Below are 17,983 nucleotides of genomic sequence, written 5' to 3' on the forward strand. Positions count from 1 at the left end.
TTACTGACGTAAACAAGATAATGAAAGGCTTACGGATGCTTAGATAATTAAGCAAGGATTATTATTTCATGAAAACTTAAGACCTTTCCGATGTTATAACCACCTATAGCTTTAACAGCGACTAAGACATACGAGACAAGATCCATTGCTCAGACATATACAGGGTGTCCCAAACTAAGTGCGGGAGCCGGAAATGGGAGATTCCTGGGGCGATTCTAAACAACATTTTCCTTTGCAAAAATGTCCTCCGAAGCTTTGTTAACGAGTTATTAACGATAAACCCCAACCAATCAGAGAGCGCGAATAGCGAGCGCTCGGCCGACCAACAACAGGGCACAAGCTACGCGGAGCGTCTGCTACTCACCGTGCTCGAGGCTTGTACAAGAAACTCAAGATCTCTACGTTATTGTCCAATTTCTTCTAAACTATTGGATGAAAAATTATGAAAAAAATCAAGGACACGCTGGCTATCGCGACACATATTGTGGAAATTTCTCAGATTTTTAAATTAATTAACAAAGTTGTAGAACATAAGAAACGAGAGAGAAGAAGGTTGTCATTGAATTTTGATTTTCAAACATGCTTTCCGCACCAGAAGCTTACAATCTCTTTTTCTTCTTCGCTGCAGAGTGCCGAGGAAACACGGAAACCGCGGAGCGGTTGTACCGCGAGAGGTACGTACCCGCACCGACCGCCTCGAAATGCGGACTTTTTCCTCCGTATGGCGAATCGACTTTATCATACTGGCAATGCCTTGCCTCCGGCAACCCGAGAGCATATCAGAATGACGCGATCGCGCCATACGGAGGAAATCGTGGAGGCCATTCAAGAAGATGCGACCGTCAGTATACGTGATCTCAGCCGACAATTTGAGCAAGTATAATTAAGAAATTAATAATTAGAATAAATAAATAAAGAAATAACTTTTCATGGTGCTAATTAAAGGTGACTTTTTACTTTGTTTCAGTGTGAGCAGTGTGAGTACGTACAAGTACGTACGGGTGCACAATTTACGCCCTACAGATTTTGTCCAACGGATGGACTATTCTACGTGGCTGTTGGGGGAAATTCGCCGGGATCCGTCGTTCCACACACGCATATTGTGGACAGACGAAGCACTCTTCACCAAAAAATGGTGCTTCAATGCCCACAATAGCCACGTGTGGAACGACGTGAATCCACACGCGACCCGTAGGTCCGGTGGTCCATTAATATATGGGCCGGGATTTATGGTGATAGGATCATCGGGCCTTATCTTTTACCTGATAGGCTCGATGGGGGCGCGTATTTGGCGTTCCTACAACACGTTCTTCCGGGTCTCTTGGAGGATATTCCATTACAGTTCCGGAGGAATATGTATTTTCAACAAGATGGAGCGTCACCCCACTATCACGCAACAGTCCGGGCCCATCTTAATGAAACCTTTCATGACAGGTGGATTGGATGCGCCGGACCTGTCGCATGGCCCCCACGGTCACCGGATATCAATCCGTTGGACTATTTTCTGTGGGGCTACTTAAAGAACGCTGTGTACCGTCATCCTGTTACATCAAAGGAGGATCTAATAGCAAAATTACATGCGGCGGTGGCATCAATAACACCGGCTATGTTGGTGCGGGTGCATGGAACTTTAATTCGTCGCCTCGGTGCTCTGCAGGAAGCACAAGGAGGGCAGTTCGAACACCTGCTTTAAAAATCAATCGGCCCTTTTCAGGGCCACATGAATTTCAAACGTAGGAACGATCTCGTTCCAAAATCATTACTTGTCGTGGAGATTTTAATCCTCAAGTGATAAGTGTTGGTGACCGTGGATTCTGTAAACGCGAAGTGAATTTGTGAATTTGTGTACAAGATTACCTGCGCTTCGAAGCATCCCCCAACGAGCTCGGCTATTGACCCCGAGGGACCAGAGTTCAAGCAGCAGGTGAATTCTTCTTCGAAATGGGTAAGTCTCATCGATCAAAATTCAATGACAACCTTCTTCTCTCTCGTTTCTTATGTTCTACAACTTTGTTAATTAATTTAAAAATCTGAGAAAATTCCACAATATGTGTCGCGATAGCTAGCGTGTCCCTGATTTTTTTCATAATTTTTCACCCAATAGTTTAGAAGAAATTGGACAATAACGTAGAGATCTTGAGTCTCTTGTACAAGCCTTGAGCACAGTGAGTAGCAGACGTTCCGCGTAGCTTGCGCCCTGTCGCTGGTCGGCCGAGCACTCGCTATTCGCGCTCTCTGATTGGTCGGGGTTTTTCGTTAATAACTCGTTAACAAGGTTTCGGAGGACATTTTTGCAAAGGAAACTGTTGTTTAGAATCACCCCAGGAATCTCCCATTTCCGGCTCCCGCACTTAGTTTGGTTCACCCTGTACAATCCATACATAATATAACCTCATATTATCTTATGATTTTATTTAACCTGATTAGAATAGTTATCAATGTTGTATTAACGTTAGCATTAGAATAAGTATTATCGAATAAATTATTGTTAAGAGAGATATAAGCCTTGGATTTCAATTCCTTAACCGCACGCCACATGAACCCCCACCTTTTCGTTCATTGGAAAGCCGCTCTTCCATGGACAACGTAGCATCGCTTTAGGGACGTTACACAAGTCACAACACTGCATACATAATAGGCGATGATTTTAACGGTCAACACACCTTTTGGAACAGTAGAACTAACAATAGACTAGGGAAAATAATATACAATCACTTGGAAAAGAATACCTAGCCCATACTACACAGCGACACTTACACTCATCAAGTTCCAAGAAAACTACCTAGTAACATAGACTTTATTAACACCAAAATCTGCAACTTTACAAACAGTAAAACAATCAATGAACTCTCTTCAAATCATCTACCTGTAATCACTGAAATCTCAAATAACAATACTACTTTCACAAGCCACACCATTAAAAAACACAAACTGGGAACAATGCAAAACATACTGTTTCCAGTACAAATTTAACAACAACTTAACAACTATACAAGAAATCAACCAAGAAATCAATAGACTAACAGAAACACTAAGCACATTAATGCTTAAATCCACAACCACCATCAAAGCCTGTATCAAAACAATAACAGCAGACGTGGAGCTTATCAACCTCTGCAAATCCAGAAATAGATTTAGGAGAAAGCACCAAAAACATGAAACCCAACCTTTGAACACATAAGAAACTCCATAAACAAACTAATTAAAAACAAGATCATACGGTTAAAACAAGAAAACTGGAAACAAAACCTGGAATCAATCAGCAAAGATAAATCAAACCAAGGAATCTGGAAAGTCTACAGAACAATTAAAAGAAAGTAACTCACTATATCACCTATAAGTTATAATCATCATATAGCCTACACAGATATTAAAAAGGCAAACGTACTTGCAACAGAATTTTCCAACATTCATAATACCACCACCAACAAAACCTCTTCATACTGTAACGAACCGTGTGTCGTTGTAGATAAAATGTTCACAGATAGAGCGGCTTACCTCTGAACAGGGAGTAGGATTCGTGTGGCGTGCAGTTAAGAAATAAGTTTCATAGACTATAATTTCTCTTTTTAAATAAAACATGAAATCATTTATTAGCCTAAATATTTTACAATGCTAAGATACTTAATTCTATTCTTATAGTAATACTACCTTTAGTCTTTGGTGTGATAGATTCTTACCACTTTACGAACTGATAATTATCGCGAGATTCTGTATAGACAGAGTATTAATTACATTGAGCAGATGGCAGTGACGATCAGAGTCAATGTGTATCAAGGAAAGGCCAAGGAGCTAGTTGAAACTGCCTCGGTCGGTAACCGAGGAACTGATCGAAGCTGCCTCGATTCGGAAGATCCAAGGAGCTTGTTAGAGCTGCCTCAGTTAGGAATGATCTAGGAGCTGGCTAAAGCTGCCTAGATCGAAGGAATCAAGAGGTGGGTTAAAGCTGCCTAGATCGAAGGAATCAAGAGGTGGGTTAAAGCTGCCTCGGTATGATTTGAGGGTTTGGATTCAGAGTGAGAACTGTGTACTACTACTGTCTTCGTTCTATCGGTGCTGGCGCCGCCTTATTTATACGGGAAAATTGCCTCTCTCTTTTGCTCCCTCATCGCAGGATGGTGGTGCTTGAGCAGGCGTATTGAGAATATCGCTCACCGTTTGATTTGCGATGTCGCTGTTTGATCGTCATCGTGTCGTCAATGCATGTTCTATCGCATGCCATAGGGTGTCGCTTCGGTGACATACTGATTTTGTGCGCATGCGTAATGGGAAGTGTCCTGCTGTGTGTGCGCAAGCGTGTCGCTCGTCGCTGACGCGATGATTTGACCTAGGGGACTGAGGTTAGGATATGGTTGTGTACTCGAGTCACTCCCACTGTACAGATTTAGCTATCACTTATCATTTATTAAATGTAAAAGAAAAATTGTCTTCTAAAACTTGATTTCTTCGGCGAAATCGCAGCTGGTTGTTACACTAATGTATACAGTTATGGTGGTGATAAGGTTGTGACTAATGATTGTTAGACAAAATGTTTTGTACGACAAAAAGTACTATTTATTTAAGCAAACAGATCCGACGACTCGGAGAGAATACTAACACGTCGTGTTCTCTTTTTTTGGAAAACGTATCTTTTCTCTACGTTCTTTGCTTTTATAACACTGGTACATCTTCTTTCCCACCCTGATTGGCTAACCCCACTCATAGAGTATTTCCAATCAGGGTTGGTCGTTTTCTCAAAACACCGCCCTCAGTTTCACTGTCTTCAGGACAGCTGGTTTATCGGTGGGGGTGTCTCTGCCGTGTAACTTTTCTTCGCCCCGGGATTTCCTTCAGGCAACTCGTTCAAGGCCCACTTAGTCAAAAGACGATGGGACCCTGCTGAGTGCCCTCTGGAAACCCCTAATTTATGACGCCCGCAGATTGCTATTGAGGACATCTTGACAAACTCTACTGGAACATACTTAAAAGAAACTCTGGGAATGTTTACTCAAAAATAGCTTCATCGAAGAGAGAGTCATAAATTACGTTAGTCGTTTGCACGCTAGATAATTTAGCTTTTTGGGCGTACGGCACGTCGCTATACAGTCATTATTATGTGAAGAATTCCTATCCTGAGTGGTAATTTGCTTGCTTTATTTCTTCACTGTTTCCTTGCCAATCTATACAAATTAAACTTTCCTGTGAATAAAAAAAAAGACTTGTTACTTCTGGTCGTATAATGACGTGTTATTTTTGCCTGTACCCACTTTTTACGAAAGACTTATTAAAAATAGATAGAAGATCTTATAAACACATTATCTAAGATTGCTCTGGCAAACCGCTGGTCCGATATTTATAGTTTAACTATGAAAATTAACAAAAAAAACGAAAAGAATACAAACTTAAAAGGATAAACGGACTAATAAATTAAATTACCGAATATAAAGCAAAGTAAAGAAACATGTGTATTTGAGATTACAGGTATTTGAGCCTCTTCGTGTGACGTCAGATTTACACCTTGAGTCGATGCACCCCCTGCAACCGTGGTGCAGTCATCCCATTGGCGTCCTCTTGTAATTCTGCTGCTCGAGCTACAACAGCCTCTTCCTTATCTTAAAGACATCGTCTCACTCCCCAGTCACAGTGATTCTGGACAAGCAGGTATTGGAGCCGTTCCCCAATCCAAAACCCCTCCGTGAGATATCCTCTGCTAGCTCCGTTGCTGGGCAGCCAGCTCTCTCCTGCTAATGGCTTTATTGCTGACGCCGAGATATCCGTTGACGCTTGATTTCTGCATGTAAAGATAGATGTTAATTTGGTATAATACTCCTGATGGTGCGTACTAAAGACTGCTCCTGCTCCAGGAAAGGTTCGACTTTGTGACGTGCACTGGTGCCACATCACATTACATAACCACTATTTGAGCTAAGGTTCAAGAATACTCATTATAGCTCGAACTTGTATTCAAAAATCAAGTTTCAGTCTACATTTTCTAATGATTATGACAACATTAACGAAATTACAACTACCCTCTAATTGCTCATTTTTAATTCGACTGCATATCTATCTAATCCAACTATTTCCCATTTACACAAGTAGTACTGCTCTCACAAATTATAATGTGTACAGTATCAAAGAAACGTACCGAAATATCAATTATCGATTGTGATGGAGTTTACATACAATGTAGATAGTTCTCTTCATAATATTTGACACATATCTGTTATCAGTAATAAAAATTAAAAACTATTAGAGATAGAATGATTGTGTAAAATAATGAAATATATATTCTTGGTAATTATTTAGAAGGCGGATGGCTTCATGGATTTCAATGATTGTTAAATATGTTGTCAAGATTGATATTTTGAACAATTTTTTTCTATACACATAACTCCGTTCAGCCTTAATTTTTGAGATATTTACTGTTTAAAAGTGGAGCTATATCGAGCGTTTGTCTCGTCCGCGAAAACCGTCGTCGGTTGGTATACGTGACCTACTGAATGTATCCTCAGTAGGAGATTCCAATGCGCTAATATAGAACACGGCAAAAACGACGTATGACTCTTTCCGGTTATTACAGTTAAAGTCGACCGGGTGAACGACCGGTATCAGCTGTTCGAATTTCAGGCCCGATGTCTAGTGATGACGTTATAGCCTGCAAGAGAGAGGGAGAGTGAGAGAGAGAGGGAGTGGGAGAGGGAGAGAGAGAGAGAGATGTAACAGAATAGAGAAGGAGATATGAGAAGACAGCGAGTGTCGCATAACAGCTAGTTAATGTTTCGCGCTTACGCGAAGACACACCTGTCAGTCTTTCGGCATTTAGCGAACATTCGCTCGTGAGTAGACGTCAAGGTGCACCTTTTGGTTACCAAACCGCTCGAAAACTTCGAGTCGATTAGTAACTCACTGATATCTGTGTCTCTCTCAACCTAGTCCATTCTTTCTGTTTAAATAACGCGTACTGCACATGGTACAGACGAAACAACTGGCCATAAGACAGTTTGGAGAACTATTGCACTCTAGAAATCGGTAATATTACCTCAATTCCCTGCGGTTGTTGTTCAGCTTTGGAGCACCAGAGACCACTCTTTGGATGACCACTGATTAGCGATGCACTCACCAGAAAACGTCAACGTGACCCAGAACCACAGCTCTCGCTGCGCTTCGTTCGAGACAATCCGCCATAAAGTGCATCACGTGCAGAGAAGAATATCTACCTCGTCTCTATATGCTCGCGAGCTGACGGTTTCTTCACTAAAAAGAATCGTCGGTAATACAGTCCACTGCTTTACCTTGCGCTAAGCAGCGAGGTATTGCTTCCGGGTCATTCCATGCCAAATCAATCAATTTTTCACCTTGATATCAGGGATTTTGTTCAAAATTCAATATGATGTAGTCCACATGAAATTATGGAGGACGGGAGGTTTTGTCATCATTCTGCTATTCTTGAATTTGTTTAAAAAATACAGGCGGCCAAAGTTTTCAATTTTTGCCTATTTTCGTGAAACCGGCATGTACTTAGGAAGTTTTATCTCGGGAATTATTTATCGTATTGCGTTGATTCTTTTTTCAGTTTAATCTGGAAGGTTTCTCCTATTTTAATAATATATTTCTTAATTGGAAACTCTTTTTTGTAATATGGAAAATTATAAACAAACTTTTCTTTTGCAAATTTCCCTTAAAGTCAAAAATTAAAAGGTCGAAAATTAAACAAAAATATAACCATATTCCTTGAACTTTAGCCTACGAAACAAGCTATTGCCGAAAATGGAACTCGTAAAACTAACTCCGCAGTGAGCAGTTACAGGTAGTGGTGCGTGCCGTTTCAGGTAAACAACCCGCAAGCCCGGAGATTACGGTTGCCCGATCAGATCTCCCGCACCCCATATTATTTGACTGAGGTGTAAAAACAATATCGGCAGGTCGCAAAGCGAGTGACATGAAAACTGCACGAGTTATTCGTACGCTGATCGGTATAGAGTCATCAATTTTCTGTTATCTATACGTCAATGACCCTGGTACAAGGACCCGTATCATCCAGGGGACGTCAACATCAGCCCCCTCCCCCCTCCCCCCACACAGCCCTGAGAATTTGATTTGAAATAAATGTTTGTCCCTTTAAGGAATTAAAGAGAATTATTCTTGTGCGGTTCTTTTGGTTTAACCCACTTTTCCATCTAATCCAGATCGACGTTACAACCCTTTTAGCGATTCCAACATTTACAAAAAACTGTTGCTATTACTACAATAAATTCTGCTTATACGTACACGTGCGTAGCAGCATATCTATTAGTATGACGGCCACTCTTCTCCTGTTTCTATAAACATAGCCCAAGCTCGTTTATACATGTAAACATTAATGGGTTAATAGTTATAAATATTATGGTGCACAATTTGATATAAGTATGTAGCAATGCCGTAGCAGCTGACACGATGATACGTTCTCACCCCAAAAATTTCTAAGTAGGAGTTCTTTCGGTGATGATGAGCTTATAGAAAATCACGGGGTATGAAATGTGGTGGCTTCAAATCACACATTTCATGGCTATCCCATACCCAACCGTGGTACACATTAACATGGCAGTTAACCTCACCCAATGTTAATCGTGCACTCCACCGCACACCACTTGAAACTACAATTAAAACTTAAAGTAAGCGAGCCGATGCTTCATAGGACACCCTATAGGTACAGAGGCTGATATGGAGCCCGTGCTATGTTTATAGAAATAGCAGAAAAGCGACCGTCGCATATTGACGCATACACTGCCACGGACGCGTACGTTAAGAGAATCGGTGAACAAAACATATGTTTGTTCCTTTTGTTTGAATGTGGGCGAGTAACGCGTATCTAAGCGGCACGGTAGTGCCGCGACGCCAAGTATATACAGAACATAGCCAGCACTATCGTGTGTAATGTTTGAAGCTTTGCGTATGAAAAACTTGAATCGCATACATCATCGAATCCGTAGCTCAGATCTAAAATTCAATGCTATTATCATAATATAATGTTGATACGATCTTTCGATTAAGTCTAGTCTCATCAAAATCGATGCATCTGTTATGTTCCAGTTAATTATGACATCATAATTTCGCATAACATTTCGACACGAGCGTTGCTTAGAATCTGAATGTTCCTATAATCTTGTATTTTATCAGAATCGGTAGTTCACTCACCATCCAGGTGTCAAATACATGTCGATGACTGGCCTAGTCTATATTTCGCGTTTTATAGAATAGATAGTTTACAAAGAAGTAAGAAGACTAGGCTATGCCCCCTCGCTGGTATGTTATTTGAGGACACCAATGTTAACACCTTTTCAAATTAATCAAAATTATAGATGACAGTTTCGCGATTACAGAACACGCGCTGTAAATATCGCAGAGGTAAGCATCAATTGTGACAGTTCATTCAGCCCCACCCATTCAGACAAATAATCAAATCTTTTATATAGTGTTATAATTTTAGCCTTTGAATGTTTTTTGAACTCAAGTATCGAGTACTAAGCCCGCCGAGTGCATGGTTGTTAGTGACCTACAGAATGTGGAAACTGTGGAACAAGAAAAAGAGACATCTTTATAAGTCTCTTAACCCCGAACCATTAGGAACCTCTATTAACTATTACAAACTATATTTATATTTATATCTCCGAAAAAAGACATGTAACTAAACTATATTTCGTATCTCCGAAGAGATATCTTGTAACTAAACTATATTTCGTATCTCTGGAAAGAGATATAATTGTAATAATTTATCTACACTATCTCCGAAAGGAGATATAATTCAATAAATTACCTGTACCCTTATACACATGTACTCAAGTGACTACCAGTCCAACGAAAGCGTTTATTCCTATTACATATCCAGATCGTCACGGAAAAGGGACAGGGACATAATTCGATCATATCGATCATATAGATGCCAATCGTATGTTAGCGTGTGTGAGGGGTTCTTTCGTCAATTCGGATAGCAGTTCACGTGCCTCCGTTCCAGATGAACGGGACGAATTTTGCTATCGATGATTCCGAATATCGAACAGAACTAACTGTTCAATTTTGTAAGTGTTTCCAATTATTGAAGTTAAAATATCTTTATAAAATAATGTTTTTGCTTTATATAACGCAATATTTTTTTATTGAAAATAAGAGGCTGAATAGAAATTCCTTATTTACACAAAAAAAGTATGTTACTACTTATGGAAAAAATACTACTTTAGGGGATGTTCTCTTTTAATAATTGAAAAACTGTAATATTGACACTGACAAATCTCGTAAAATATTTGTTTAAAGACTTGTACGCATTCGTCTATAAAAAATCTAATTTCACCATTTATAGCACGCTGGAAACCATTTCATTCGTGTCTAAGTAACTTTTTTATACAGCAAATTAACGAATAATTTTCATTTATTGATTAAAATTTAGTACTCTGTATATTTATAAATCTTTCTTCATAGCATACACACAATAAACTTTTACTCCTATTTTATTAGTATGAATAACAGGATTTAATTGCTGAACAATTTGTGCTACTGAACACACTTGTTACAATCCTTAAAAATTCGAAATCAGTGAATCACTTTTTGATTGAATGCTATTCTGCGTCCCTTTGATATTTTTTATAGAGTCTGAGGCATTCAGAGAGTGAGAACACTTGTCAGGAGTGCAAACTTAGGCTCAAGTATTGATGGTATCATGGGTCCCATCTGTTTAAAAGAAGACTAAATGTTTTGACGCGGACGTTTCGGTTGCACTAATAAACATTCCGCGGGACTCTACTTCGATTTCCCGAAATAAAGATTATAATTATGAATTTGATGACTAACAAATATATATTTTAAGATTCAAATGACATTAACAATTCAACACTTATATTTAAAGTTGACAAAGTTTACAGTTTGCGTTTAAAATAAAAGGAATAATTTCGTGAATTGAGACGAAGGGTTCGTCGAGCGCTATGCGAATTCACGAAAGTCTTTTTCTTGGTTGATGTTCAAAAACGATATCTGCTGGTCTTCGCGTTCCGTCTTTCCAAGAAAGCTCCGTTGAGTCTGATGGGGATGGTTATCACAACCACCATTGGTTGAAAATAGGTGCGGGAAATCTCTATTTCTGTATTGGCTTAAGCTGCCTTCCCTTTTTTCTATTGGTCAGTTGTGTTCCTTCCGGTTCCGTTTTACCGGCACGGTTTAAGCGCGAGAATCGGCAAATGGTCAATACTTCCGCCCGTTCCGGACAAAACTTTCTCAAAAGAGTTTACAACAAGTTGTAAAACAGCAGGCCTATTCTCCCCGAAGTAATAAACGCGCTGGTCGAGCTGCTGGACAATACCGAAATTCGGCGGAACGACGATGACAATACTGAACGCCGGAAATTCCTTAAAATGAAGACTTAAGAATACGACAACGCAGAATTTTGAAAGGGAAACCCGGAAAAACCTATGACGCATCTCACCATGTGCACGCATTGCAACTCGTCTCTGGACATACTCCCCCCGTTGAGAGGGTCCGATCAACACTGAATACACAACTAACTTAATCAATTTGTTTACGGTAATAAATATAAAAATGAGGAAGATAAGTATGTAGCTTAAAGTGAATATAAAAAACAAACAAGTTGAACATTAATACTTATACGATAATAGGAATAACAACTGAAGTATGGTATGATTAAATGTAAATATAAAGATTAATCGTGAATATATATATGCATCTAAATTATTTGCGCATGTATATATGTATCGAAAACTTATAAGATAAATGAGTAATTAAAAAATAATTCAGTTCGCTATATAAACAAAAGGTTTTCGTTGTTAATCCTGATTGAGCAGGGGAACCAAGCGCTTTACGTTCCGATCTAGTGTATTCGTGGCTGTTTTTACAGTGACGGCTCGAATGATACCGTCCGATCCTGGTTGCACCTTGATGACTCGACCAAGAGGCCACTGCATCGATGGCGTATTATCTTCCCTGAGAAGAACGATGGTGCCCTCCTTGATTGGATGTGTGCCGCTGGTCCATTTACTGCGGCTATTTAACTCGTTCAAGTACTCCTTATGCCATCTGATCCAGAAGTGCTGTTTTAACTTCTGAATGTGTTGCCAATTGGAGAGACGATTGGACGGGGTGTCGCTAAAATCTCTCTCTCGTAAGCTCGTTAGTGTATCACCAATAAGGAAATGGCCTGGAGTGAGTGCAAGAAAATCGTTTGGGTCTGAAGGAATAGGAGTAAGTGGACGGGAATTTAGAATAGATTCTATTTCTATGATTAGAGTATTAAAATCCTCAAATGTAAATAATTCAATACCTGCGACGCGTTTTAAGTGGTATTTGAACGACTTTACAGCCGCTTCCCAAAGACCTCCGAAATGCGGTGATAAAGGAGGAATAAAATGCCATTGAATATTCCGCTCTGCTAAAAATGATTTAACTTTGTCGTGATGATCATCAGATCGCAAAAGCTTACGCAATTCCATCAAATCATTGTTTGCTCCCACAAAATTTGTACCATTATCGGAGTACAGGTTTGCACAAAATCCGCGTCTCGCAATGAATCGTCGAAGGGCCGCAATAAACGCTTCGCTGGTAAGGTCACTTACTAATTCTAAATGTATTGCCTTAACTGCAAAACAAACAAAAACCGCTACATAAACCTTTACGCGGGTTCGATTTTTATATCGGCGCTCCTTTATAAAAAATGGTCCGCAATAATCTACTCCTACGTTGGTGAATGGGCGAGCTTCAATGATTCTGGCTTCAGGCAGGTTTCCCATGATGTAGTCCACAGGTGGAGGGTTGGCTCGACAGCAGCGAACACAGTCCTTTATGGCTTTCCATACCTGACTTCGGCCGTCAATGGGCCAGTATCGTCTCCTAACTGCGTACAGGGTGGCTTGTACACCTGCGTGAAGGTGGCCCCGGTGCTCATTTTCAATTATGAGTGCGGTTGCCCTACATTTCGGCACAATAATAGGATGTTTTTGGGCGAATGGTAAAAACGAATGTTCTAATCGACCTCCGACGCGTAGAATACCATTCTTGTCGATGAAAGGGTTTAGGCGTTGTAGTTTGCCTTTTATGACGGAATTACTGTCTTTGGTGAGACACCGTAATTCGTCTGCAAAATGCAGTCGTTGCATCAGTTTGATGAGTACATCGTGGGCCTCTTTCAACTCTGCTGCACTAAGACTTCCTTTGTTTATATTATTACGTTTCCATCGAAAACAGAATGCCACGACTCGTTGCATTTTGCCCCAAGAAGAATAATTGTCCAAAAGGGATGTGTCCACAGAAGTTGTAGTGAGACAAATCGCAGCTTTTCGTTCTGGAATGTTGTTCAGCGAAGATAACGTATTTATTGGCCAGAAAGACTCATCTTGTTTAAGCCAATCGGGTCCATGGTGCCAGGTGGATGGCCTTAAGAATTCCTTCGGAGATTGTCCTCTTGAAATATGGTCGGCAGGATTGTCCTTTGTGGGAACGTAACGCCAATTGGAATCCTGGGTTTTGCATTGGATTTCTGATATCCTATTAGCTACGAATGTTTTCAAAATATGTGGAGATGTATTTATCCAATGCAAGACGATCATGGAGTCCGTCCAGAGTATGGTGCGGTTGACTTTGATATTAAGTGCATCTTTTACTATGGTTATTAGATTTGATAGTAATAACGCTCCACATAATTCAAGTCGTGGAATTGTCTGCGTTTTCAAAGGTGCGACTTTAGATTTCGCTAAAAGAAGCTCCACAGACGCATGACAGCTTGCCTTGATGTAACGCAAATATACACAGGCTCCATAAGCTTTGTTACTGGCATCGCAGAATCCATGAATCTCGATGTGGTTTGATGATGTATCTAATGCTCTTCTTTGGAAAACTGTATTATTTAATAGTGGTAACTGAGTGTAAAATTGCATCCACTCAGTGTGAATATCCATCGGCAATGATTCGTCCCAATCAACCTTTAAAGTCCAAAGCTTCTGTAGTAAAATCTTCGCAACGATGATGACAGGTCCAAGCAGACCCAATGGGTCATAAATCTTTGCGATTTCCGAGCTAATGGAACGTTTGGTCACCGTTAAAGGAGACATGGAAGTTTTAATTTTGTACGTTATAGAATCATCAACTGAATTCCAGATTACACCCAATGTTTTCAGAACAGAGGATTCTCCAAGGTGTAGATTTTTGTTGATATCTTGTTCCGGTAACCCTTGCAGCAATTGTTTATCATTCGATGCCCATTGTCGAATATTTAATCCCGCTGATTTCAATAAATTTGAGAGTCCGTTACGCAGTTGTATTGTTTCTTGGATAGTTGAAGCACCAGTGAGAACGTCGTCGACATAAAAATCTCGTAATAAAATTTGAGAAGCGTGAGGATAATTATGACCTTCATCTAACGCCAATTGTTTGAGGCAACGGATTGCTAAGAAAGGTGCTGCGGATAGGCCGAAAGTGACCGTGTTCAATTCATAAGTTTTCAGCTGGCCTGAATCATCTCTCCAGAGAATGCGTTGAAATCTTCTGTCTTCCGGACGAACGAGGAATTGTCTATACATTTTTTCAATATCGCCGGTGATTACAAATTTATGGCATCGAAATCTTAATAGTACATAAATGAGGTCATCTTGAATTTTTGGACCAATGTATAAGGTATCGTTAAGCGAGATACCGGAAGTAGTTGTTGCAGACGCATCAAAGACTACTCGAAGTTTTGTGGTTTGACTGCTGACTTTGATCACCCCGTGGTGGGGCAGGTAATAACCGTCATTTAAGATATCGCTAGCTTCTGACATATGACCGAAATCTAAATACTCTTGCATTACTCTACGGTATTCTTGATTCAATAATGCGTCGCGAGACAATTTACGTTCCAAAGACATAAAACGTTTTAGCGCTTGAGTTTTCGATTCACCGAGACGTGAAGATTGTTCGTTAAAAGGTAGAGCAACAACGTATCTGCCTTCGTCATTGCGCGTAACATGAGTTCGAAAGTGGTTTTCGCATAACTCATCCGAATAAGTACGAGGTGAGTCTTTAGAAACTTCTTCAATTTCCCAGAAACGAGTCAGATCTAATGGAAGTGTATTTGTAGCATTACAAAACGCATTTTTAGATGTAATCGATGTGGGCACACTCCCCCCAATAACCCATCCAAGTCTCGTTTTTTGCAAATATAAATCTGGATCCTTTGGAAGGGACAAATTGATTTGTCCTACGCATAATAACGACAATGCAACACCAGCGCCTAACAGTAAATCGACTGGTGCTGGCTTATGAAAATCGGGATCAGCTAGTCTTAAATTTTTTGGAATTCTAATCATTTCGCGATTAATTGGTTGATCCGGTATAAATGAAGTTATACTCGGGATAGTGAGAAAGGTAAGAGATCTTTGATAATCACTATTCTTTGACTGAATTGTCGCTGTTATTGTATGTTTAGAGACAGTAGATATCGAGTTGAGAACTCCGACAGAGATCGAACATCTTTGACTTGGAATTTCAAGTTTTTTCGCGAGGGATTCCGTTATGAAATTTGTTGTTGCACAAGTGTCAATTAATGCTCGGCAACAAATTGATTGATTATTATTATTTAAGATGTTAACTTGAGCTGTTACAAGAAGTTCGTTAGTGATTGAATTAATGATAAAGCTATTTTGGAATTGTTTATTCGGAATCTCAGAATGCTTTAGTCAACTAGAAGTTGATGGTTGACCCTCAAAGGGTTCAGACTTTGGTATTAAATTAGTCGTTGCAGTCTTATCTCTAAAATTACCCTTTGACTGTTCTGGATTGTGCAATAACGTATGATGACGTTTGGAACATATGCGACAAGAACCTCCTCTACAAGATTCCGGGAGATGTCCTTTTCTCAAACAATTAGTGCATAAAGCTGATTTTTTAACAGTCGTTATGCGATCTTTTACAGATTGATTGTGAAACGTTTCGCAACTCCAAATGCTATGTTGTCCATTACAAATTGGACATGTCGATGGCTTTACAAAGGTGCTAGCTGATTCGTTATAAACATGTTTCGGATTTTGTTCCGAAGATTGAATTTTTCCCGTGACAAAGACTTGATTGCGTTGAGGACGATTTTTAAAATTTCGATTTTCTATTTGCCTTTCCGTAGCAAAGTTTGATTTTAAAGAAGGCGATTGGCCACAATCCGCTCGTTTCTCGAGAAATTCCAGAAGAATTTTACATGAAGGCATTTTTTTTTCCTTTAAACTAAGTTCCCAATGCCACGCAGTATCAGAACCTATTTTGGATAATATTATGGAATTTAGCATGCTGTCCCAGGCATCAATGTTTTCGCCTAGATTTTGCAATGATCGCAAATGTTGTTGGATAGTATCAACGAGCTTTCCTATTGCTTCAGGTGTATCCTTCGCCAGTTTTGGATATTCACGGATCGCGTTACAGTGTCGCAGAAGAATTTTACGCGTGTTGTCATATTTCTCTTTTAACAGTTCGATTGCGGTGGCATAATTCGCTTCAGTTGTGCTTAAAGATTCGATGCTGGCGGCGGCTTGACCGGTCAAAGTGGAGCGCAAATATTGCAATTTTTGCACAGCGGATAAATCCTCGTTATTATGAATAACCGAAGTAAAAATGTCAAAGAATGATGACCATTTTTCAATGCTTCCATCGAAAGTCGGCAAACGCATCTGTGGTAATTTGATAGCTATCGGCGTTAATCCTGAAGGTGTATTCGAATCAGATGTATTTCTTCGGATTGAAACGCTCGCAGGGGTTCTATCGATCATTACTTTCGCTCGTGTAATTACTTCATAATAATGATTTTGAATTTCGTATCGGCGCTGTATTTCAGAATCGTCTAACTCTTCTATATCGAATTGGATTTCGTCAAATCTTTTCCAAATATCTTGTAAACCGTTCAAATGCGTTTCAATCAGTGGAATGTTTCGCGTTTCTAATCTCTCGCACGAATCTAAGAATTTAGCGAAGGTGTTAATTTGACCGATTACATGACCGCGTTTGCGTCGCAAAGTATGAATGTTAATTCCCTGAACGATTGATTGGGAAGCAGAATCGTCAGATGATTTGTTCGTCATCGTGGAATAGGAGACAAAGGAAATTGGCGATACAGGCGAGCCTACCTTTTGTCGAGACAAGGATGTCCTTAGAATCGGCCACGAAGTTAAAGTTCTGGCTGCGGTTCTGGGCGAAGAATGCTGCGCTCTGGATCAAGGCTGGTCCCTGTCGCAGCGATGCTTCCTGGATGTTCAGTGTCACGAGAGCCTCAGATATCCGCTTCGTTGAATGGGTCGATCCGATGTTCTACCTTCTTGGATTTTAAACTGATAGCCACCAGTATGTTGATTGATTTCGTTTGTATTGTCCAAATGTCACTGAATCCGGCTCGAAGGACCAAACTGTTTTGACGCGGACGTTTCGGTTGCACTAATAAACATTCCGCGGGACTCTACTTCGATTTCCCGAAATAAAGATTATAATTATGAATTTGATGACTAACAAATATATATTTTAAGATTCAAATGACATTAACAATTCAACACTTATATTTAAAGTTGACAAAGTTTACAGTTTGCGTTTAAAATAAAAGGAATAATTTCGTGAATTGAGACGAAGGGTTCGTCGAGCGCTATGCGAATTCACGAAAGTCTTTTTCTTGGTTGATGTTCAAAAACGATATCTGCTGGTCTTCGCGTTCCGTCTTTCCAAGAAAGCTCCGTTGAGTCTGATGGGGATGGTTATCACAACCACCATTGGTTGAAAATAGGTGCGGGAAATCTCTATTTCTGTATTGGCTTAAGCTGCCTTCCCTTTTTTCTATTGGTCAGTTGTGTTCCTTCCGGTTCCGTTTTACCGGCACGGTTTAAGCGCGAGAATCGGCAAATGGTCAATACTTCCGCCCGTTCCGGACAAAACTTTCTCAAAAGAGTTTACAACAAGTTGTAAAACAGCAGGCCTATTCTCCCCGAAGTAATAAACGCGCTGGTCGAGCTGCTGGACAATACCGAAA

General features: G+C 40.0%; 1 protein-coding gene and 1 long non-coding RNA gene across 2 annotated transcripts; both read right to left on the minus strand.

The window, feature by feature from the left end:
• Positions 1-4,546: 4,546 nt before the first annotated feature.
• On the minus strand, positions 4,547-7,108 carry LOC143179292 (uncharacterized). Its single transcript, XR_013001947.1, has 3 exons — positions 7,019-7,108; positions 5,459-5,770; positions 4,547-5,178 (listed from the first exon to the last, which is right to left on the minus strand). It is a non-coding gene; the product is annotated as an uncharacterized LOC143179292 (long non-coding RNA).
• Positions 7,109-11,786: 4,678 nt separating this feature from the next.
• Positions 11,787-17,051, minus strand: LOC143179659 (uncharacterized). Its single transcript, XM_076378972.1, has 3 exons — positions 15,706-17,051; positions 15,521-15,624; positions 11,787-15,220 (listed from the first exon to the last, which is right to left on the minus strand). Exons 1-3 carry the CDS (start codon positions 17,049-17,051, stop codon positions 11,787-11,789), a joined length of 4,884 nt encoding a protein of 1,627 aa, XP_076235087.1.
• Between the last annotated feature and the right edge of the window lie 932 nt (positions 17,052-17,983).

The sequence above is a fragment of the Calliopsis andreniformis genome, chromosome 5, assembly GCF_051401765.1.
Source record: "Calliopsis andreniformis isolate RMS-2024a chromosome 5, iyCalAndr_principal, whole genome shotgun sequence".
Classification (NCBI taxonomy): Eukaryota; Metazoa; Arthropoda; class Insecta; order Hymenoptera; family Andrenidae; genus Calliopsis; species Calliopsis andreniformis.

What these genes read in the sequence shown, in the direction of transcription:
- LOC143179659 (XM_076378972.1), bottom strand. Translation starts at nt 17,051, where the DNA reads ATGACGAACAAATCATCTGACGATTCTGCTTCCCAATCAATCGTTCAG. An exon ending in ACGACTAATTTAATACCAAA is followed by an intron (nt 15,625 to 15,705) that starts GTCTGAACCCTT and finishes ATTCCAAAATAG; the next exon opens with CTTTATCATTAATTCAATCA. An exon ending in CCGAGCATTAATTGACACTT is followed by an intron (nt 15,221 to 15,520) that starts GTGCAACAACAA and finishes ATTTACTGTTAG; the next exon opens with GCGCTGGTGTTGCATTGTCG.